The sequence below is a fragment of the Phoca vitulina genome, unplaced genomic scaffold, assembly GCF_004348235.1.
Source record: "Phoca vitulina isolate PV1807 unplaced genomic scaffold, GSC_HSeal_1.0 scaffold21, whole genome shotgun sequence".
NCBI lineage: Eukaryota > Metazoa > Chordata > Mammalia > Carnivora > Phocidae > Phoca > Phoca vitulina.
Genome location: NW_022589724.1, coordinates 618,990 through 643,869, shown reverse-complemented (window position 1 = coordinate 643,869; position 24,880 = coordinate 618,990). Strand labels below are relative to the sequence as shown.

The 24,880-nt window shown below is 44.9% G+C and overlaps 1 protein-coding gene across 1 annotated transcript in view; it reads right to left on the bottom strand.

Annotated features, from left to right (window-relative positions):
* LOC116641162 (stimulated by retinoic acid gene 6 protein-like) overlaps positions 1-24,880 on the bottom strand; it is a 48,317-nt gene that overhangs the window by 11,070 nt on the left and 12,367 nt on the right. The window contains exons 3-10 of the mRNA XM_032418703.1: positions 24,049-24,149; positions 21,240-21,370; positions 15,366-15,486; positions 13,761-13,806; positions 11,210-11,338; positions 10,822-10,892; positions 9,340-9,451; positions 3,781-3,934 (exon numbers count right to left, since the gene is read on the bottom strand). Coding sequence (XP_032274594.1) covers positions 3,781-3,934; positions 9,340-9,451; positions 10,822-10,892; positions 11,210-11,338; positions 13,761-13,806; positions 15,366-15,486; positions 21,240-21,370; positions 24,049-24,149 — 865 coding nt within the window. The remainder of the gene's footprint in view (positions 1-3,780; positions 3,935-9,339; positions 9,452-10,821; positions 10,893-11,209; positions 11,339-13,760; positions 13,807-15,365; positions 15,487-21,239; positions 21,371-24,048; positions 24,150-24,880) is intronic.

Genomic DNA, 24,880 nt, shown 5'->3' with positions numbered 1-24,880 from the left:
TCTGGACACTGGCAATGAACAATCTGAAAATGAAGAAAACAACTGTGTTTGCATTAGTATAAAAAAGAATAAAATACTTAAGAATAAATGGAAGAAGTACGCAACTCGTACACTGAAAACTACAGAAGATTGTTGAAAGAAATTAAAGATTTAGATTAATGGAAAGACATGCTGTGTTCATGTATAGGATGTTCTTTGTTAACATGGCAAAACTCCCTAAATTGATCTAAAAATTCAACCCAATCCCTATCAAAATTCCAATGCCATTTTTGCATAAATTTCATATGAAAATGAAGGGACCTAGAACAGACAATATAATCTTGAAAAGGAAGAAGAAAATTGCAGGCCTCACATTTCTTGATTTCCAATTTACTACAAAGCTACGGTAATGAAGATAGTGTGGTACTGCCATAAGGATAGATAAATAGATCAATGTAATAAATTGAGAATCCAGAAGTAAATCCTCATCATCAGTGTATTTTCAACAAAGATGAAAAAGACAATTCAATGGGGAAAGAATATGCTTTTCAACAAATAGCACTGGGGTAACTGATATTCACATGCAAAACAATGAGTTAGAACCTTACCTCACAGCATATACAAAAATTAACTCAGAAAGGGATCATAGATTTAAATGAAAAGCTAAAATTATAGAAGTGTCAGAAGGCAATATGAGAATAAACCTTTGTGACCTCAAGTTAGGCAATGTTTTCTTAGATACACACATGTGATAAAAGAAAAATTAATATGCTGGACTCCAACAAAGTTAAAAACATCTGTGTTTCAAAGGACACCATCAAAAAAGTGAAAAAGCAACCAACGGAATGGGAGAAAATATTTGCAAATTATCTCTCTTGAGGGATTTATGTGTAATATAAAGAATTCTTACAGCTCAATAATAATTTAAAAATAGGCAAAGAATCTCCATGGACATTATTCACAGAAGATGTACAAATGGCCAATAAGGACATGAAAAGATTCTCAACATCATTAGACTTCAGGGAAATGAAAATCAAAACCACAATAAGCTGCCATTTCACACTTACTAGATAGCTATTATTAAAAAACAAAAAACATACCAACATGTGTTGGTGAAGATATGGAGAAACTGGACCCCTGATACACTGCTGGTGGGAATACACAGTGATGCAGTTGCTTTTGAAAACAGTCTGGCAATTCCTTGAAAGGTTAAATATAGTTACCATATGATCCAGAATTCCACTCCTAGGTATACACCCAAGATATATGAAAATATATGAAAAACTTGGAGATGAATGTTCATAGCAGTATTACTCATAATAACCAGAAGGTTGAAACAACCCAGATTTCCATCAACTGATGAGTGGATAAATACAATGTGGTATATTCATACAACAGAATAAATTCCAGCAATAAAAAATAATGAAGTTCAGTCACATGCTATGACATAGATGAACTTTGTAAACATTTGCTATGTGAGAGAAGCCAATCAAAAAAGACCACGTATTGTGTGATTCCATTTATATAAGAAGTCCAGAAGAGCCACATCCATAGTGCCAGCAAACAGTGGTAATCTAGGGCTGGGAATGTTGCGGGGAAATGGGGAGTGACTGCAAATGATTATGATTTCTTTTAAAGTGATGAAAATGTTCCAAATTTGATTGTGGTGATGGTGATTGTTGAGAATATACTAAAACCACTGAATTGTTCTTTAAGTGGATGAATTTTAAGGTATGTGAATTGTATCTTTGAAAAGTTGTCTTAGGGGCGCCTGTGTGGCTCAGTCATTAAACGTCTGCCTTCAGCTCAGGTCATGGTCCCAAGGTCCTGGGATTGAGCCCCATATTGGGCTCCCTGCTTGGCGGGAAGCCTGCTTCTCCCTCTCCCACTCCCCCTGCTTGTGCTCCCTCTCTCGCTATGTCTCTGTCAAATAAATAAAATCTTAAAAAAAAAACAAAAGTTGTCTTAACAAGAAGGAAAAAGAAAAGCGATCTCCAATTCTTCCAAGTTTTCTATGTGTCTCTGTCCCAGCATCACCAGGATTAGGCAATTACTATATCCCAAACCTCAACCATCACAAAGGATGCAGGTAAACCACATAAATCTCACCCCTGGGGGGCACAGGGAGCCTGAAGGAAAGGCTGGGAGGAGTCTGGCCACAAGCAGGGTGAGCGCAGACTTAGACCAGCCAGGAGCAAGAGCACGACTGACTGCACACTTTTAATTTAGTGCCTTTATCTTCCCAAAGATGAAGCATGTTCAGCTTAAAAGTCTCTCTTGGCCAGAGGGCAGCCGTGTTAAAGCTGAAAAAGATCAAGATGGAGTGAAAATTTTATGTTTTGACTCTCAAAATATCTAAACATGCGAGAAATACATGGAAGAGGGGGTAAAACATAAGTGAATACAGTGATATATTTACTCCGGTTCACCCAGAGCAAGTAACTGAGGTTGGCATTAAAAACTTGCCTAGAAGAGGGGGGAAATGTAAACTTTAAAAACTATGGCTTAAAATTAGTATGATTGAAATTAAAGATTAGACTATGCTTGCTGAGTGTTGTACTCAGGGACTTGTCGGGCTGAGCATAAATCTACATCAGAGATGAATACGAATGTTCAAGGGCAACAATAAAGTATGTTGGTATGGAGCTGGTGCCCCAGTGCTCACATAAAAGTAACTTTCCATGTCACATGTATGAAAGAGAATTTCCCTCAAATAATTCACAGGAGATCTATTTCCTTCTGGTTGCAGTACTCTACCAGATTATGAGTCTTATGTAAAAATATCATTTGCAACACCGTTTCATGACTTATGGACCATTTGGTAATTTATGGCCATTAAATGTTGGTGCTACAAAGGCTGTTGGAAACCACTTCACTCCCCGTTCCAAGACCTCATTTAAAGATGAGGAAGCTGAGAACAAGAGAGAGGAAGGACCTGACTTGTCTGACGACACGGAGTTTACCTGACATCTAGTCCACAGCTTTTCGCAGCAGGAAAGAGGGAAGAACTCTCCTCCCTCCATGGGCAACAGACACAGCATTAGAATGTCGTTTTCAAAGAAAGCTGGTATCTTAAGGGAAAGTGACTGCTACGGACAGATTCATATGTCAAAACCCTAACCCCCAGTATGATGGTATTTAGAGATGTGGCTTTTGGGATTAGTGCCATTATAAGAAGAGACAGGAGACAGACATCCTGCTTCCTCTCCCTACTCTCTAGCACTGAGGATACAAAGAGATGGCCGTCTGGAAATCAGGAAGCAGGGTCTCACCAGACACCAGATCTGCCGGCACCTTGAACTCCCCAGTCTCCAGAACTAGGAAATAAGTAAGTGTTCGTTGTTTCTACTACCCAGTCTATGGCAATTTGTTATAGCAGCCCAAACTAAGCAGAAATTAAATTTGAACAGCATAAAAAAATTTTCCATATAACCCTAAAGAAAAGCCATGACTTGCTGTTTTATTTTTTCCAAAGTGAAAAAGAGATGATGATTTTAGTTGTTTCCACTGGCATCAAAACAAAATAGGCTATTTAAAATGAGAGAATTCTCAGGGCATGTTCAATTCGGCCCCAAACAGGTTTTAACAAAATGGCCCGGATCCCGACCCCATTGGCCTTCTAGTCACCCAGGGAGGCATATATCAGTTGTAACCCACTTGTCTCCCAAACCAGGTACCTCATGCAGATAATAGCAATGCTACAGCAATAATTATCCCAGGTGTGTACCTGTCACCAGTTAATTATAAGTCCTTCTCCCAGTTTCCCACACTTCCCCAACAAAGGTGGTGGAATGGTTGTACCTTTGGTGACGCTCATCAGCTCTTTCACCTGCAGGATGACTGGGGTCAGGGTTCCCGTCTGGTTCACGGAGGTGATATAGCTCTCCAGCTCCCCTTCAAACACATCCAGCTCATCTCTCACATACACGAACATGCAGAACTCAATGACAACGAACTGATACAAAGAGCAAACATATCAATGTCACACCTGAGTCCAGCCTAGTAGGTGAATAACATATGGATCACTCTTTGGTTTTGAGATCAAAACTCTTTGAAGTTCAAAACAAATCTGAAATAGACTCTGGACAGTGGCTATCCCAAGATGAGTGAGACTGTGACTTCTCTGAAGACTTTTTTGGAGTCACCTCAAACTCTTTTCTTCACCCAGTAGCATACGAGACTAGGTCCTATGAGGGCTCAAGGAACTCTTCAAATATTAATTACATCCAAGTGAAATGACTGCCTAACTATGACTAAGGAGTGACCTTGGGGACAATTCCAGCCGTACCTCTCACCGCTGTCCATCTGGCGTCTTGGTGGTAACCACGTTAGAGAAGGTGCTGTTTCCTGTACTCGTGTCACATGTGCTCACTCCCATCATCCTGTCATCATGGCTCCATGCCGCCTACCATCACACCAAAGCTTCTAGAGTTCCTACTACCATTTTACTTCATCAACCAAATTTTGTTTGTCTTTGAATGTGCAGCTCCAAATGTTACCATCTTCAGGCAGTGTCTCAATCTAGGATAATTCACTAAACTTTCAGAGCACTTTCACCTTTTTCCTCTCTTTAGATGGCAGGTACTTCATACCACATTGTATCCCCTTCTCTTAAGCCATGGGTCTCTCCCAAACCAAGACTCTGCTGAATCAGCTGTCTTCTCTCTTCCACGTCTTAGCATGGTGCTTGGCATTCAGATAACCACCCAAGACTTAAGGAACACAATAACTCCAAGTCAGTTATTCACGTTGCAGAGAACTCCAGTTGTCTGTTAAAATCCATTCTCCCCTTCTTTGGGCGCAAAGCTGGACTACCTTTCCCAGCCTCCATTGAGTTAGATGTGGCCACATGACATGGTTCTTGCCCATGGAAGAGGAGTGGAAGGAATGTGTGCTATTCCACACAAGCCTTTGAAAACCTTCTACATGCATTTCTCCATGCACCTCCCCCTTCTGCTGACTGGATGCAGAGGGTGAGGGTTCTTAGGGATAATGAGGCACATGATGAAAGATCTGGGTTATGGAGTAACACACGGAGGACTGCTGCCCCCAAAACCTGAACACCCACTTGACATTGTTACATGGCAAAAATATATATAGTGTTAAGTCACTGAAATTTAGGGGTTTATGTGGTACTTCAGCATTACCTAACTAATACATTCGTTTAAAACTCAATCACAGGATTAATTTACATAGGTATCATCCAGAAGACAATTTGGTCTTGCCATTTCTATCTCTCCATGTTGACCCTACCTTTGACTCAGACATTTTACCCCAAGAAATTCTGACCACATGAAATGTTTTGATCCCATGCTTAATAAAATATTAAAGTCAGAATTATGCCAACATTAAAATTTTTTTTTTGTTGAGAAAACAAACTTAAATAATGCACCTATGATGAAACATGATTATCACCCAAACTCCATAGTTCACACTAGGGTACGCTCTAGGTGTTGCACATTCTATGGATTTGGACAAACATCTAATGACATGTATCTACCATAATAGTATCATACAAAGTATTTTCACTGCCCCAAAAATCTTCTGTGTTCTGCCTATTCATCCCTCCCTCTTCCCAACCCCTGGAAACCACTGATCTTTTACTGTCTCCATAATTTTGCCTTTCAAAATATCACACAGTTGGAATCATACATTGTGTAACCTTTTCAAATTGGCATCTTTCACTTACTAATATGCATCTAAGTTTCTTCCATGTCTTTTCATTGCCTGATAGTTCATTTCATTTTAGTGCTGAATTGTATCCCATTGTCTGGATGTACCAAAGATTATTTATCCATTCACCTACTGAAGGGCTCTTGGTCACTTCCGTATTTTAGCAATTATGTATAAAGCTGCTATAAATATCCACGTGCAGGTTTTTGTGTGGACATAAGTTTTTAGTGCATGTGGGTAAATACCAAGGAAGGTGATTGCTGGATCACATGGTAAGAGTACATTTAGTTTTGTCAGAACCCACCCAAGTATCTTACAAAGTGGCCGTACCATTTTCATTTCCACCAGCAATGAATGAGAGTTCCTGTTGCTCCACATCCTTATCTGCATTTGATGTTGTCAGTGTCCTGAATTTTGGCCATTCTAATAGGTGTGTAGTAGTATCTCATTTTTGTTTTAACTTGCATTTTCCTGATGACATATGCTGTAGAGCATGTTTTTGGGTTTTTTTGTTTTTTATTTTATTTTATTATGTTATGTTAGTTACCGTACATTACATCATTAGTTTTTGATGTAGTGTTCCATGATTCATTGCTTGCGTATAAAACCCAGTGCTCCATGCAATACGTGCCCTCTTTAATACCCATCACCAGGCTAACCCATCCCCCCACCCCTCCCCTCTAAAACACTCAGTTTGTTTCTCAGAGTCCATAGTCTCTCATGGTTCGTCTCCCCCTCCGATTTCCCCCCGATTTCATTTTTCCCTTCCTACTATCTTCTTCTTCTTTTTTTTTTTTAAAGATTTTATTTATTTATTTGACAGAGAGAGACACAGCGAGAGAGGGAACACAAGCGGGGGAGTGAGAGGGGGAGAAGCAGGCTTCCCGCTGAGCAGGGAGCCAGATGCGGGGCTCGATCCCAGGACCCTGGGATCATGACCTGAGCCAAAGGCAGACGCTTAACGACTGAGCCACCCAGGCGCCCCTCTTCTTTTTTTTTTTTAACATATAATGTATTATTTGTTTCAGAGGTACAGGTCTGTGATTTATCAGTCTTACACAATTCACAGCACTCACCATAGCACATACCCTTCCCAATGTCCATCACCCAGCCACCCCATCCCTCCTACCCCCCACCACTCCAGCAACCCTCAGTTTGTTTCCTGAGATTAAGAGTTTCTTATGGTCTGTCTCCCTTTGTGGTTTCATCTTGTTTCATTTTTCGGTAGAGCATGTCTTCAAAAGCTTATTTGCCATCTATCTTCTCTGTGAGGTGACTATTAAGGTCTTTGGTCCATTTTTCAATCTGGTTATTTATTTTCTTCTTATTGAATTTTAAGCGCTCATTGTATATTTTGAATAACAGACTTTATCAGATGTGTCTTTTGCAAATATCTTCTCCCAATGTGGCTTGTCTTTTTGCTCTCTTGACACTGTCTTTTGCAGAAGAAAATGTTTTTATTTTAATGAAGCCCAGCTTATCAACCTTTCATGGATTGTCTTTGGTGTCATATCTAAAAAATCATCACCACTTCAATGTAGAGAACAAACTGATATTTACCGGAGGGGAGGTGGGTGGAGGGATGGGTGAAATAGGTGAAGGGGAATAAGGAGTGCACTTGTTGTGATGAGCACTGGGTGATGTATAGAATAGTTGAATCACTATATTGTACACCTGAAATAATATGTTAACTATACTGGAATTAATAAAAATAAATACATACATACATAAATACATAAATTATTCACACTTACCAGCCCCTTAAATAAATGCTCGATAATGCCAAAAATAGTAACAATAATAAATTTAATTTAATTAAAAAAATTAAAAGTCATCACCAAACCCCCAAGGTCACCTAAATTTTCTCCTATTTTACCTTCTAGGAGTTTTATAGTTTTGCATTTGATGTTTAGGTCTGTGATCCATTTTAAGTTAATATTTATGAAGGTCTGCGTCTAGATTCATTTTTTTTTTGCATGTGGATGTCCAGTTGTTCCAGCATCATTTATTAAAAAGAAAATCTTCACTCCATTGTATTACCTTTGCCCTTTTGTCAAAGATAAGCTGACTATATTTCTGTTGGTCTATTTCTTAGCTCTCTATTCTGTCCATTGATTCATTTGTCTATTCTTTTGCCAACACCACACTGTCATGATTAGTGCAGCTTTGCAGTAAGCCTTGAAATTGAGTAGTGTCAGTCCTTCAACTTTCTTCTTCTCCTTCAAAACAGTGTTGTCTACTATGAGTCTTTTGCCTCTCCCTGAAAACTTTAGAACCAGTTTGTCAATATCCACAAAGTAACTCCCTGGGATTTTGATTGAGATTTCTTTGAATTCCAATATAGATCAATCCCAATATATGTAAATCAAGTTGGGAAGTACTGATATCTTGACAATATTGAGTCTTTCCATCCACGAATATAGGATATTTCTCCATGTATTTAGTTGATTTGATTCCTTTCAACACAGGTTTGTAATTTTCCTCATATAGATCTTATACATATTTTATTAGATTTACACTTAAGTATTCCTTTTGGGGGGATGCTAATGTAAATGATATTGTATTTTTAATTTCAAATTCCCCTTGTTCAATGTTAATATATAAAAGAGCAATTGACTTTTGTATGTTAACCTTGTACCCTGCAACCTTGCTATAACTGCTTATTAGTTCCAGAAGTTGGGGTTTTTTTAAGACTTTAAGTAATCTCTGCACCCAGCATGGGGCTCGAACTTACAACCCTGAGATCAAGAGTCACACACTCTACTGACTGAGCCAACCAGGCGCCCCTTCAGGAGTTTTTTCGTTGATTCTTTTGGATTTTCTACATACACAATCATGTCATCTGTGAACAAAGACATTTTTACTTCTTCCTTCCCAATCAGTATACTTTTTATTTCCTTTTCTTGTCTTATTACTTAGCTAGAATCTCCTAAGTAAATGTTGAGTGGTGAGGGGGAACAGTCTTGCCTTCTTCCTGATCTTAGTGGGAAAGCTTCTAATTTCTCACCATAAAGTAGGATGTTAGTTGTAGATTTTTTTGTTGATATTCTTTATCAGATTGAAGGAGTTCTCCTCTATGCCTAGGTTGCTGAAAAATTTTCTCATGAACTCGTGTTGGATTTTGTTAAATGTTTTTCCTACATCTATTGATATGATCATGTGATTTTTCTTCTTTCAGTTACTGATGTGATTGATTACATTAATTTTTAATTCTGTACCAGGCTTGCATATCTGAGATAAATCCCACTTGGTTGTGGTGTATAATTCCTTTCATATATTGCTAGATTTTATTTGTTCCATTCTATTGTGGTTCTCCTATCCACCTGTCTGTCTCCAATTTTAGGGACAACGGTTTGCACCATGACTTCTCTTTTTTTATGCATCTAAGAAGAACTGTTGATTTTTCAGTTTGTTCAGATTTTTACTTGTTGTTAGGATGGAGTAGCTTCTTGCAAGCTGTTTACATAGAATTGATTTAACTGGAAGTCTCCATAAATAATTCAATTATATTTATTAGTAATATTCGCCATGTGGGTGAAAGTGTCCTTGGAGTAAAAATGATAGGGGTCAAAAAATTGTACTTCTTTGATTTACAGAGATTCAGTTTTGACCTAGCTTTTAAAGAATAACCTGTCTTAACCCCACCCCATTTATGAAACAGAAAAGGATTTGTTCCAATCTACTTACAAGATACAGGCATATGAAAGCCAACACGGTGGTTCCAATCATTCTGCTTGGGAACTGAAAGCAGGGGTCCCACTCATAGATTCTGGTTTGGAACCAGGACTTTTTAGTCTCCCTGTGAATGAATAAATAACAAGAAAAGAGAGGCTGTGGTTGGTAAACAAATGTCTGATTCTTCTGAAAATAACCTCATTGTCTCTGCTTCATCTTAGAATGTAGTGAAGAGAAAGAATACCGGTAGATTCCAGTTTTCATTTTCCCCTCATTCTTAAGAACAGAGACTCAGTTTTACTCAATACAGCAATTCAGCAAACTAAAGGGCTATCGCTCCCGACTTTCTTACAGCTAAGAGTGAAAGAGTAAGCACAGGCCAATCAGATGTGACCACAGTGTGGTATGGCACTTTGGGGGAAGGTGCTGAGGTAGAATTGACACAGCTGGGAGGGACCCCACTGCCCTTCCTTCTTTTCTCCTGCCCGCTGTCTAAAATGCCGACACAGTGGCTGGTCTAACCTGGAGCCCACCCAGCATCTATCTTGGACGTGGACAGCCTTCATGATGACAATCACTAAGAATGGCAGCAGAAAGACAGATGATCAGCAAACTTCCATGGTGGGCAGTCCAGAGTCAGTATGAACTGCCTGCCTCCAGAATTCTTCTACATGAGAAAGAAAGAAATCTCCCTCTTGTGTGTCCCACTGTTATTTTGCCTTTTCAGCTACATGTAGGCAAATGTAGTTCTAACCAAAGTATGAGCTTTGCCACTGTATGACCTTGGACTAGCCACGTCCTTTCTTTGGGGTATATCCCCTTGGTACATGGTGGCAGTAGCAGGAATAGGTCACTGAAGACCAGTGCTTTTGCTTGGCCATGAGCTATGTCTTCTTGTATTGGTAACAGCACAACGGTCTTTCTCTGGGAACCTGCTCCCTCCCATCAGTCCTAGCGGTTAAGTGAGGCTGAACCACTTCCTAGTTCCAACGATGAATATGTGACAGGCTTAATAATCCATTTACTCTAATCGCCTAGCCACAGTAATTGGTTTTGGGAAGACACGTGGTCCAATGTGATCCAATGAATCACAATGGGAGTTTGGTTTGAATTATTAGAAAATAAAATTTCTTTTTCCTGTGAGCTTAAACCAGGAGGGTATAAGCTTAGAGATTCCGGGGGCCACCACGGGAAGGAAGCCCACCTCACTACAAGGCTAACACACATCAAAGCAGAGCTAAGAGAAAATGAGGGAACTCGCCCTGGTTCTGATATCAGTGAAGCCCCTGGATCCATCTGCTTCTGAGCTGACCACCTCTAGACTTTCTTGTTAAGGAAGGCCGCACATTTCCTTGTTCTCTTTAATCTAGTTTGATTTGAGTTTCTGTCATTAGCCAACAAGAGTCCTGACTACTCTGCGCCTTTCCAGTTGTCTCAGGGCTCGTCCACATGGGTGCAAACACAGAGGGGCGAATGAGGCACCCCGGGGCTTACTGCAAAGGGGGCTTCCTCAGGAGACGTTTGACATGCTGTGCCTGGTGAACTTCCAGGAAAGGCTTTTCTTCCTGTGAGAAAAGAGACAGGTGTATGCTGGGGCTCACAAATCCTTGTGACAGGCTCTGTCACAGAGGCCAGGAATTTGGGGAAAGCCACTCTTCTGGATGGAGCAGAGGTTAAGAGAGAGCTTCAACAACTGAGCTCTCTGGTTGCAGTTCCCGCTCTGCTCCAGACCAGCGACATGACCTTAGGCGATACAACCCACCTCCCCGGGGCCATGTTTCCTCACGCAGAATGGGAGCAGTAAACGTAGTGCCTCCCTCCCAGGGCAGCTGCGCAGACCAGCCCTGCGGGGACACACACGGGGCTCCCACTCGGGACTCACCATCTGCAGCTCCCAGCCCAGGTGGACCCTCAGAGACTTGACAAACATATGCAGGAAGCGGCCCAGCAGGAAGGCCAGGCACAGCAGTGAGGGCCAGTAGAACAGGACCGTCTCGTACCTCCCCAGAAACTGCAACCGAAGCAGAGCATGGGGTGCGGGCTGTCGCTGGGCCAGGGCCGGGCCACCGGTGAAGCTGTGGATGCAGATCTGCCTGCCCCAGCCCACGCCCAGAGCTGGGTGGCCAGGGGTCCATCTCAGCTCCCCCAGTCCCACACCATGGGACCAGCCGTGGCCCACAGTCCAGCAGCCCTGGGTGTGAGTCCTAATACCCCCATTTTATTTTATACAAAGGGCTTTCATGGCTTCATTTGATCAGGGATTAAATATTGCTACTTTTGGAAAATACACACAACAGAGAGGGAGAGAGAAATAGGGGTAAGGAGAGGAAACAGGGAGGGGAGCACCAAAGAGGAGAAAGAGGGAGAGAGTAGAGAGAGAAGGAGAAACAAAAAGAGAAGGAAGAAAAAAAGAAGGAAGGAAGAAGGGAGGGAGGGGAGGGGAGGTTGGCAGCAACACAAGTGTCCAAAAGCACAAGTCTCTTGAGATGGTGCTCATAGTTTTTCTGTGATTTTACTTTCATTTTAATGAAAGAAAAAAAACAACACACACACACACAAAGAACTTTTGTCACTGTTTTAGGACAAATAATATTGTGACTTATCTTTCATAATTTAGTGGTGTGGTTTTGTGGGATTTATTTTTTTAAGATTTATTTATTTATTTATTTCAGAAACAGAGAGAGTGTGTGTGTGAGCAAGGGGAGGGGCAGAGAGAGAGGGAGAGGGAGAGAATCTCAAGCAGACTCGCTGCCCAGTGCATAGCCAGACGCGGGGCTCGATCCCATGACCCCAAGATCACGACCTGAGCCGAAATCAAGAGTCAGACGCTCAACCGACTGAACCACCCAGGTGCCCCAGTTTCATGTTTTTTTATTTCCAGAGCAATTGCCCCCATGGGGAGTCGGGTTTTGATGTTGTGCCGTTCCGGGGCAGGACAGAGCATGCTGAGATGCAGGGGCTCACGTCTCCCCTTCATCCTCCTCTCCAATGTCTGCTCACCACTTGGACATCAGACGTCACCACTGCCAGTATTCCAGCGCCTTTCCTCTGTATCTATCCTGACATCTGTATCTACTATAAATTGATATTATACCAAGTGCAGAGGCCTGTACACATCACAGTCAGCTCCCCACATGCTTACAAATTATTTGCATCTGTCACTTTCAATGCTGCATAATAGTGCATTGTTTAGATGAACCAATTTTATTTAAAGTTTCTCCTAATATTTGACATTTTAGACTCTTCCAATGTCTCATTTTTATACATAATGTTTCCATGAACACATTTGAGAACATGAGATGAAATCTTTATAATTACCTTAGTCTGAATTTCAGTCCCTTGGTTTTGAACTTGTAAGTCCCATTAGCCCCTGAGCCTCACTTTCGTGTCAGTGAGCTGGGGACGGCACTAACACACAGCCTTCAAAGTGCCTTGAAGCACCCTGAACTATGCAACAGTTGATCTGGGGGGCTGAGCCTCGAACAACACCTAGCATATAGCAGTTCTTAACGTTAGTGATTCTGAGCATAGAGGTAAGACCCTGCCCTCTCCCTTAATTAACCACGAATATTTCAAATTTCAGAAGAACCTCAGGAAGACCGGAAGCTCTCCAAGGTACCAAAGAAAATGCCTGTGATCTAGACTCTCTGGCACCATGAGCAGAGTGGAGGGCATCTTTCTGGGCAGAGGTATGCTAGAACGTTCTTAATCCCAGCACAGAGATGCAGAGGGAAAGCCCAGCCCCCAAACTCATTTTCCAATCCAGTTCCTCCAGACTCTCTTCATCACACCCTGTAGTCTCCACAGTGAGTGAAGCCCAGGAGAGACTTTGGAAGGCTCCCATCGGCTCCTAACCCCAGAGGCCCACTGGTGCTCCCCCCACCTGCCTAGTAACTCTTCTAGATGCAGTGTGACATGCTCTTTCATCTTGCTCCTTTTCGTCGCATACAAGGCCAAAAGATGAACCAGTTCCCCCCAATTCCAAGAAGGACAATGCATGGCAAAGCTGGAGGGTTCATCCAGTCCTAGTCTCCCATTTTATAGACAGAGAAAGTAAGGCTACATGAAGGAATGGAAAGAAATGAGCTTTGGAGTCAGCCAGACCTGGTCTCAACTCTCGAATCTGCTACTTCTGAAGAGTTACTTAATACACTTGGCCTCCGTTTCTTCACCTGTGAAATAGGTCTGCTGAGAGGTTCCCCACCTTGAGGGACTGCTGTGAACATCAACTGAGAGAACATATGTCTGTGAATGAGCACCTTGATGAACATAAGGTGCTGTACAAATGGAAGCATCATGAATGGCTCCAACTCTCCTGTTCACACGAGGGAACTGAGGCCCAGAAAAGTGGCAGGGGTTTGTCCAATGTCACACAGCAAATTGGTCACGGTGACAGGACTGAATACACTACACATAGATCAGCGGGGACTCACCTGCCCATGGGGACACTCTGTGATGTAAAGGACAGTGACAGCAAACCTGCAGGACAAAAACAGGGTTTGGGGTACTGTGACCGCTCCCAGCATGGTCCCTGTAAAGAAGCCCAGATCCCATCAGCCTGGAGCTACCTCCCCTTTCCTTCCTCCTCGGGAGGGCTGGTGCCCAGGCCTCCACGTACCTCCCTCCCAGATCAGGCACCCTGCTTATGCTAAAGTACGTGCACCAAATTCATCTCACATGCCCTCGGATAGGACACAAACCCGGGATCCACACAGCAGAGCACAAGTCCATGAGGGAGCTCCTTCTCCCTGCCAGCGGAACAAGCTGAAGCCCGTAGAGGGAAAGGAATCTGTCCAGAGTCACACCTGGAGCCAGGACTGAGGCCCAGGTCTCCCAACTCTGGTGTCCACGCTCCTTCTGCCCATCCTGGCGTCGTCTGGAAACGGTGCCCTGAGGAACGAGCCTCAAGGCTTTAGCCCCCGACACGGTCCTGGTCACCTTCCAGCCCGATTCATCTCCCAGGGAGTGCAGGCCGCTGAGTGAGTCCCCCCACCATCTCCTCCCCGGGGCGAAGGTTTGTCAGAGGGCAACAAGATGGTACTATGACTCCACGTCTAACCCCAGATACACTCTCTTTTCATTTTATAAAGCGAGCCGTCTACAGACTTAGGATTGTAGTCACTGGTGCGTCAGCTGCTTGTGAGCCCCCGCAGTGGCCTGCACGTGGGCCTCAGGACCCCTGCGTCCCAGAAAGTGCTGCAGGGGGGAAGCCGGCTCAGTGAGGGGGACAGAGGCGCGAAAGCAGAATGCTCGTGGGATTATTCAGGCAGCAAGGACTCCTGGGGCTGGTCCCGTGCCAGTGCTGAGGGCACAGAAATCAACAGGAGGGTTAGGAAGTTCTCCATCTGTGGGGTTGGCAATCCCTGAAGGATGAGCCTGTGTCTACCACCGGATCGAGTCGGGGAAGGTAATCCACAGGGGGAACAGCAAAATAGAGACAAAGAGGCCAGAAAGCATGACCCACAGGGGCTGTCTTGTTCTCTAGCGTGTTCCCTGGCTCAGAGCGAGGAGATAATAGCATGTCTGCCGAGTAAGTGGGTGGATGAAGGAACGCAGGTGTCTAGTGTGACCAGAGGGTGTGTGCTGGAGACTGGGGGGGATAGAGAGACAGGGGAGGCCGCACCGCAGTGGCCCTGAACGTCAAGCTGAGGTGCATGGACTTTCCCCTGGGCTCCTGGGGGAGACATGCCAGCACAGAAGAGAAGCATCCAAATGGGACTCCTGCATCCCCCAACTGGGACCCTGGGCAGTTTACAGAAATGAAGTTTGCTACATCGCTGACTTCGGGGAATATTCTAATCACAAGTGGCTGTGAAGCAGAAAGCACGCTGGCCTGACCTTCTGCAGCCTAAAGTGCAGTCCCACAGAGAGGCCACAGTGGGACCTGGGACCAGTCACCCCACCTGCCCATCGTGAGCCTCAGGTCTGGGCAAAGAAGCCCTCCATGGGGAGCTCGCAGGTCACCCCCAGCCCTTTGTCCAGAGGTCAGCCATGGCCGAAGGAGTCACAGGAAGGCAGGCAGGCAGCGTCCGTCTTACCAGATCAGAGAGTAGCTGAAGCCGAAGATGGAGCTGAGCAGCTGGAACTCCGACGAGAGGCAGGCAAAGAAGGGGAAGTGGGACAGGCCGACTTCCATGCCTCCGATCAGCAGCACAAAGGCTGGGAGAGACAGGGCCAGAGATGCCATGAATCCTCTTCCACGGGCTCCGGGCACCCCAAGGAAGCTATGGGGCTTTACACCGACTTCCAGTCGCAGGCCTCAGGACCCAAAGAGATGAGAGGACAAGCCCCAGCTCAGCAAGGAGGAATGCGGGAATGCCTTTCACTCTTGCAACGGACCCTTCCTGGGACCTCTTCCATGCCAGGCACTGGCTAAGTATTGGGATGAGGAAGACCTGGTCCCTGCCTTTGGGCAGCTCACACTATGAGGTGCAGGCAGGCCACATACCTGAACAAACAGCAACCACCAAGAGTACAGCACTGCGAGTGCACCACGGCAACACAAAGCGTGGTGATGTGTGTGCGCAAGACCTCTCGTAACCATCCTGTCCTTTCTACACAAGGCAATGATAATAGTCATTCTGCCACTGACTAGCTCTTAGAGAATCTAACAGGATCCAGGAAAATCTAATCGTGCAACACGACCTTCACAAAGTATCTGCTTTGAGCTGGCTCCAGAGCCAGACACTAAGGCTACAGGAGGAATGAACAAGCTTCTTGCTTTGAGATGCTTGCAGTCCAATAGAGAAGACAGGGAGGAAGGTGAGTGGTGTGTTAACAGAGGCACAGTCGATCTGCTGTGGGGACAAGAAGTGGAAGCCCCAGACTTCACCTAGGGTCTGGATCAGGGAAGGCTTCCTGGAGGTGGTGACATTTAACAAGGCCAGGAAATACAAGCAGGGGTTTGTAAGACAGAGAGGAGAAGGGAAGGAAGGGCATTCCTCACTCAGATGGCAGGTGGTCGGCTGGGGCTGGTCAGTATTTACATGCATGTGAATGGTGGGCTGCTGGCAGGACAGGACCCTATATACAAGGAAGAATTTCTGTGAGGACAGAAGCCACAAGAGCATAATTTTGCAATCTACCTGTCACAGAAGCGGACAGAGTAACTAAGATGGCAAAACCAAACCCGCAGACAACATCTACCAGAAATCTAGGTCTCGAGACCATTTGGTTTCGACATCTGAGTAAGAGGAAGCAGAGGAAGGCAGTGGGATGTCTGAAGGCCTGAGAACAGAACCTCAACCTGCCAGCAGACACAAGACACTGAAGCTGAAATCCCAGCTGAAAGTGGGCAAGGTGCTGAAGGCCGCGATTCACGGCTGAGGAAAAGCCGGCGGCCGTGACCTTGCTCTGCTGACTACCTCAGGCCCCTCCCACGACACAGCCCCCCATGGAGGCGGCCTGCAGACCCGTCAGACTCCAAAGTGAGAGGGAGAGGAACGTCAGGAGCTGGGAAACAGTGGGTCCAGATGCCAGTGGGGGGAAGAGGGTGACTGGGAAAGGCTGAGGGTGTTAGGGGGATACACCTCTATAATCACTTTGTGAAAACAGAAGAGAGGAATCTCGAGCCACGAAGCAGGAAATGATGTTCTGACCCTGCCAGGTGCCCTACAGCATTAGTCTTCAGGGACCTGCAAATCCAGGCAGCAATTAGATACTATGTCACATGTGCCGAGATGGCTGCCATTGTTTTAAAAATAGAAAATACTGTTGGGGAGGATGTGGAGAGATTGGAGCCCTCATGTGCTGCAGATCAATGGAAAAGAGCAGAGTCCAGAAACAGATGCATACGTATGCAGCCAATTGTTGCGGACAAAGGTCCAAAGGCAATTTTGTGGGCAAAGGACAGGTTTTTGAAATACATAGTATTGGAAAAAATGGATAACCAAAGGCAAAAAAAAAAAAAAGGAACTTCAATCCGTACCTCACACTACTACTCAAAATGTATCATAGACCTAAATGTAAAATATCATGACTATAAAGCTTCCAGAAAAAACACAGGAGAAAATCTAAATGACCTTAGATTAGGTAAAGATTCCTTTTCTGACACCATAAGCATGATCCATAAAAGAAAATGAATAGGGGCGCCTGGGTGGCTCAGGCGTTAAGCGTCTGCCTTCGGCTCGGGTCATGATCCCAGGGTCCTGGGATCAAGCCCCGCATCGGGCTCCCTGCTCCGCAGGAAGCCTGCTTCTCCCTCTCCCACTCCCCCTGCTTGTGTTCCCTCTCTCGCTGTGTCTCTCTCTGTCAAATAAATAAATAAAATCTTTAAAAAAAAAAAAAGAAAATGAATAAATTAGATTTCATCAAAATTTTAAGACAGCTTTTCAGAAGAAATTGTTGGTAGAATGAAAACAAAAGCCACAGACTAGGAGCAAATGTAATTCAGACATCTGATAAAGGACTTATATACAGAACTAGATATAGAACTATCAAAACTCAATATGAAGAAAACAAAAACCCTAACTTTTATAAATAAGGAAAGCGATTTGGACCCTTCACTAAAGAAGCTATAGGGATAGCCAATGAGCACATGAAAATATGCTCAACATCATCAGTCATTATGAAAATGCAAATTAAAACCACATTAAGACAGCATTACACGCTTCTTAGAATGGCTAAAATTAAAAAGACTTTGTTTATTCATTTGTTTTTTATTTTTATTTTTTTAAAGATTTTATTTGTTTATTTGACAGAGAGAGACACAGTGAGAGAGGGAACACAAGCAGGGTGAGCGGGAGAGGGAGAAGCAGGCCTCCTGCGGAGCAGGGAGCCTGATGCGGGGCTCCATCCCAGGACCCTGGGATCATGACCTGAGCCGAAGGCAGACGCCCAACGACTGAGCCACCCAGGCGCACCTATTCATTTATTTTTTAGATTCTACATATGAGTAAAATCATATGGTATTTGTCTTTCTCAGTCTGACTTGCTTCACTTAGCATTATGCCCCCTAGATCCATCCATGTTGTTGCAAATGGCAAGATCTCATCCTTTTTATGGCTGAGTAATATTCCTGTGTGTGTGTGTGTGTGTGTGTGTGTACCACATCTTCTTTATCCATTTATCGATGGGCACTTAGGTTGCTTCCATATCTTGGCTATTGTAAATAATGCTGCAATAAACACTGGGTGCTTATATCTTTTCAACTTAGTGCTGTCATTTTCTTTGGGTAAATACCCAGTAGTGGAATTACTGGATCATATAGTAATTCTATTTTTAATTTTCTAGGACTCTCCATACTGTTTTCCACAGTAGCCGTACCAATTTACATTCCCACCAACAGTGCGTGAAGGTTCTTTTTTCTCTACATCCTCACCAACATTTGTTATTTCATAAACAAACAAACAAAAGCAGAATCAGATCTATATTTACGGAGAACAAACTGATGATTGCCAGAGAGGGGGTGCAAAATGGGTGAAGGGGACTTAGAGGTTGCCGGTTATGAAATGAATGTCACAAGAATAAAGTCAGATGAGGGAATACAGTCAATGATATTATAATAGCGTTGTATGGTGACAGATGGTAGCTACATTTGCGGTGAGCAGAGCATAACATACAGAGATGGTGAATCATTATGTTGTACACCTGAAACTAATGCAATTAAAATATATTTTTTTAAGATTTTATTTATTTATCAGAGAGAGAGAGAGAGACAGAGGCAGGCAGAGGGAGAAGCAGGCTCCTTGCTGAGCAAGGAGCCCGATGTGGGACTCGATCCCAGGATCCTGGGATCATGACCTGAGCCGAAGGCAGATGCTTAACCAACTGAGCCACTCAGGTGTCCCTGAAACTAATGCAATTAAATTTAAAAATTTTTTGAGAGAGACAGTGCATGCATGAGTGGGGGTGGGAGAGAGGGGCAGAGGAGGGAGAGAGAGAATCTTTTTTTTAACATTTATTTATTTATTTGAGAGAGAGAGTGCGGTGGTATGGTGGGGAGGGGCAGAGAGAGAATCTTTTTTTTTTTTTTAAGATTTAATTTTTTATATTTGTCAAAGAGAAAGAGAGACAGAGATAGCGAGGGAGAGCACAAACGGGGAGTGGCAGGCAGAGGGAGAAGCAGGCTTCCTGCTGAGCAGGGAGCCCAATGCGACTCTCGATCCCAGTACCCTGGGATCATGACCTGAGCTAAAATCAAGAATCAGGTGCTTAGCTGACTGAGCCACCTAGGTGCCCCAAAAATTATTTTAAAAAGAGATTGACCCCAGGAAACAAACTGAGGGTTACAGAAGGGAGTGGGGTGGGGGGATGGGGTAACCCGGTGATGGGTATTAAGGAGGTTGTGTTGTGATGAGCACTGGGTGTTATACACAGCTAATGAATCATTGAACACTACATCAAAAACTAATGATGTACTATATGTTGGCTAATTGAACATAATAAATAAAAAAATAAAATAAAATAAAAACTAAGAAAGGGGAAAAAATAAATAAAAAGAAACTGACAAGAACAGTATAAATAAAAAATAAAAAGACTGACCATGTGCTGCCAAGGATATAGAGAAACTGGAAGTCTCACATACTGATGGTGGTAATCTAAAATGGAACAATCACTTTGGAAAACAGTTTGACAATTTCTTTAAAAAGTATGATCTACTACATGAAGTGTATGATCCAGCCATTCCACTCACAGGTATTTACCTAGGAAAAATGGAAGCAGAGGTACACAAAAAGATTTGTACACAAATGTTCATAGCAGCTTGATTTGCAATAGCTAAAGATGCAAATAAATCAAATGTCCATCAAGAGGTGAATGGGCGGGCACCTGGGTGGTATGGCTGGTTACAAGGCTGACTTTTGGTTTTGGTTCAGGTCATGGTCTCAGGGTCATGGAATTGAGCCCCAGGTTGGGTTCCACACTTAGCGCAGAGCCAGCTTGAGACTCTCCCTCCCTCTCCTTCTCCCATCCCCACCCCTGCCACCGCCCCAGGGGCATGCTCACTTTCTCTCATGAATAAATAAACCTTGTAAAAAAAAAAAAAAAAAAAAAAAGGTGAATGGGCACACAAACTGTTTTCTCCATATAATGGAACACCACCTGGCAATAAGAAAGAATGAATTTCTGGCACATGTTACATGTGTATGAATCTCAAAATAACTATGCTGTATGAAAGAAGCTACACCAAAAATAAAAAGTACATTCTGTATAATTCCATTTATATAAAATTCTGGAAAAAGATCAGTGATGAGGGCAGTGATGGAATAAGGTGGGAAGGAGAGATTACAAAAGGCGACAAGGAAACTTATGGAGTTCATTGTCTTGATTGTGGTCATGATTTCATGGATGTTAACGTTTGTCAAAACTTATCAGACAGTACACCTCAAAGAGATGTGTGGTGGTTTATCATGTCAGTTTTAATTTGCATTTCCCTAAAGACTAATGAGATGCCGGTACGCATTTGCTCTTACAGGCCGGGAGGCCCTGAGAGAGAACTGGGCTGGACAGAGAGGTTTGGAGTCATTGTATTGGAATGGCTGACTATGTAAATTAAAGTTGATCCTTCAGGGAGAACGTGAGGCATGGGGAACGAAGAGGCCTCAGACCAATGGCCAAAGAAGTAAGCATTGCTCTGTGAGGAGGAATCCCAGGGCTTGCTGATATCAAGAAGGCAGAGATGGCTAGGACTCAGGACTGAAATTTTTGGGGTAGGTGATGGTGAACCTACTTTTTGAGCCTTTGTTCTATGTCTATAGGAGCTCTGAATCTCCCTGAGAGAAAGCCCCACAAACAAGCTTTGACCTGGCAGGGGAGGCATTTTTCTTGGGCAAGTTACAGGCGGGGAAGAACGCGGACTACTCATAACGTTTATTTTTTTTTTATCCCCTGATCCCAGGGAACCCCTGCCACGCGATCTCTGAGAGCAAGACTTGCCATCGCAAAATTCCCAGTGGGTATGAGGCAGTCCTTACCTTGGGCCCACTGCGGGATCTGCAAGGGCTGGTAGCCTTCCGAGAACAAGAACATGACCTTATTGGCTGTGGCCCCAAAGGCGATTCCATAGGACCATCGGTTACTAAAGGTGCCCACCAAGTCCAGAGGTCTGTGAACGAGAGAAACAGCTCATGAGGCCAGACCGTGGCTCATTCCCACAGTTCACCTCCAAAGTATCAATCCTACCCTGAGGAGGGATTATGGGGTGAATTATTCACTTCAACTGACATTTTCTGAGGCCCTCCAGGCTAATTCTGGGGGTAAGCATGGATTCAGGGTACTGAAGTGAGGAAGACCAAAATCTTTGCCCTTGAGGAGCTCCAAGGCTCGGGGGAGGGGAGTGAAGGGAGGGACACAAGCAAGGACACTAATAACCATGACAACAAACAACATAGGATGAGTTTCATCTATGAGAGACACAGGCAGTATGACTCAGGAGACCATAACAAGGAGTATGTACTCGACAGGCTTGGGGGAGCCTGCCCTGTGCCCAGCGACTAGGAGAGCCCCAACATCCCTGGGAGGGTCTGGGTAGCATTGGCCATGCTGGTTCCTCGCCAGCATACCTTCCCGGCCACAGCTGATTGGACCAGGGGGGGACCACCTGACTCTGGATGGGCCAATCAGATGCCTGGTCTTGGATTTTGGCTTTCTGACCCTGAGGACAGGAGCCAGTCAGCTGTTAAAATTCTATTAAAATTCTATTCTGGAAAGTCATGCCAAGTTGGGATCAGAGTTGGTGCTAGAGGTAAGTAGAGGTTTTAGGGAAGCAAAGATCCTAAATCAGATGATAATGTCAGACAGCAGAGAGGACAGTAGTAAAATGGTGCTGAGGGGCTCCTGTGACGCAGGGAGGCTGGAATAGAATTAGTCACCCAACAATGCCCATCTCAAGAGACCCAGTGGCCATGAGGCCGGCCTTGCCAGTTCCTGGGAAATCTCTGTAACTTTATAAAAATCCTTTCTTTTCCTTTTACAAAAACAAGCTTTACAGGATATCTGTTTCTTCTAACCAAAATGGCTCTGTCTAGATCAAAGTAAAAAACCGCATCTGGAAAAAAAAGAGATTTTCTTGTTGAAGTGGCATCTGAAGCGACCTTTGATGAAAACTCTGGGGGGCAATGGGAGCAGTGCATGGAGGCAGGGACCTGGGGCCAGGATCTGGATCTCACCTCCTGCCCCCTTAGTCTTTCTCAGATTCCCCTTCAAGTCTCAGCTCAAGGAGCACCTCTTCCGGGAAGCCCCCACCACCATCACCCCGACCACTCCCAGCAGGCCCACCCAGTTGCTGCCTTGTCTGGGTCCCCTCAGCCCTAAGGGCATGTCCGTGTTGCAGCACACCTCTCTGCATTATTGTTTGTCTAGGAAATGATACGCTCCAAGGAGTGAGTACCTAGCACAGGATCTTGAAAAGAGTAGGTACTCACTGTACGTTCACCAACACGTATTTTGTGGACGTGAACCGAATTCAGTCAGTCCCACCTGTGGTACCTCAGAGATATGTGAGACTGTTTCCATATCTTTCAGACAGATGGCAGCCCCCACTCTGCTCATGTCAGAGACACCATGGGCGGCAAATGAAGAACTGCTTGACAAACTGTGGTGTGCCACACACATGTGAGGGGCTTCTGATGCGTGAAGACGGTGGGCCAGAGCTCCTCAGAAAAGTGGGGGTTTTGATGGGAAAGTGGCCAGGGAGTAAGCAAGGTGTGCCGTTACCAATCGAATTCAAAGCAGTTCCACATGACCCATACAGTGCTCCTACTTCTTAAGAAGTCCCGCACCAGGCCCCGCATGTCAGATGCCCAGGGCAGAGTCTACCTCTGCGTCCCAACCAGGGTGGCTCAGGCCTGGCAGTTTGGGAAGGGCTGACCCCTCCAGTGGGGGCTAGCCAGAATGAGTCTGCTCCTCAGAGCTGGTACAGGGGCTCCCTTTGTCACCCTGAATCCGTAGGTCACCGCTAGCCTTGGTCTCAACACCCTGGCTTCCTCTCCCTTCTCCAGAATCCAAGGTGGAGACCTTAGCATGTTTACATGCTTGAGCCTGCTTAGGCTATGATGTCGGGGGGAATCAGAGCAAATATCAACCAGACCTCGGTGAAAGCTCTTGTCACTTGTTAGCTGTGTGGACTTGGGCAAGTCACTTAACCTCTCTGAGCCTGAGTTTACTCATCCATTACATGAGGATAAGAACCTCCAGCCTGCTAGGTCGGCAAGAGGGTTCGTCCAAGTAATGTTGGCAAAGCAAAAGGTTCAGTGCCTGGGTCACGGTCACTGTGCAGTAACTGTTACCTGCTTCCTTATCATTATTATTATGAATTATTAAAGGATGATGCGGCAGAGATACGAACGATTAGAGCTTAAGGAAAAATGTGATAAGGGGTGCAGAGACTCAGGATGGCAGAGCCAGCAAGGGCTCTCCTGGTGCGTGACTCCTGGCGCCTCCCAGCATGGATGCTTGCTGCTGCCTGTGGGCGACTGAGAGCTCTCTTCCTCCTGCTTCCCGAGGCCGCCATAGTGCTGGGTGTGGGAAGGCCTCTCCCATAGTGAGCAGAGTCTCCTTGAGACGTTTTCATCACACCTGGGCAGCCCTGGGTGCTGAGGCCGCCCTGGCTTGGAGGCCAATTCTGAACTCGGGAGCCGGGCTGGGGTGGGGCAGGGAGGGGAAGGGGGGTGGTGAGGAGGCAAGGCTGGAGAGCTAACGGGGAGTTGTCCTGGCCTGACAACAGGTATTGACCCCAAACACAGGCTTCCCCAAGCTGTAGCGATCAGCCCTAGCTCCACTCACATGATGATTTCAAAGCGGTTCCCCAGGAGGTGAGAAGTGTCATCTCTCTGTTTACGGTGCTCTCGCCTTTGGAGAAAGGACAAGACCAAAATGATGAAGAGCTACGGGAAGAGAAGATGAGAGTGTCAGTGGGAACATTCATCCTCAGTGTGGCCCTGGAGCCTTCCCTGGAAGAGAAGGTGAGGGTGAGCAGAGGGCGCAGAGTGTCTGTGACCCCCCCGAGTCTGGGAGCTGGCTGCACGCACCCTTGAGCTTCCAGAAAGCTCAGTTTTGTACTGAGCTTTCCTCTGTGTTGCCCTGAACAGGTTCAAATCTCGTCTCCCCTACAGACTGACTGGAAGAGAGACCTAACTTCCCTGAATCTCTGTTTCCTCACCTGTAAAAAGAGGATAATACCTGTCAGGTTGCAAATCCTTCTTTGCTCGCTCCCCACCCCCAACCCCCACTCCCGCCACTGTGGATTCAATCATATTCTCAATCCTTGATGCCCTTTGTCTCTCCCCTCTTACTAGAAACCTTTTGACAACTGTCTACTCTCGCAGTCTTCATTTCCTCACCTCTCACTTGCTCTTCAACTCCCTAACCTGGCTTCACCCCCATCCATGGAAAGAGCTCTGGCCAAAATCACAAATTACCAAATTACCAAATCCAGTGGAAACTTGAGGCCCAAATCTGGCTTGATCTCTCAGCTGCATTCCACAGTGTTGACCACTTCCTCCTCTTAGAAACACCCTCTTCCCTAGGCTTCCATCAACTGTGCTTTTCTGGGTGTTCTCCATTACCTCTCAGCCTCCTCTGCTGGATTATTCTTTCCTCAACCACTAAAGTCGGG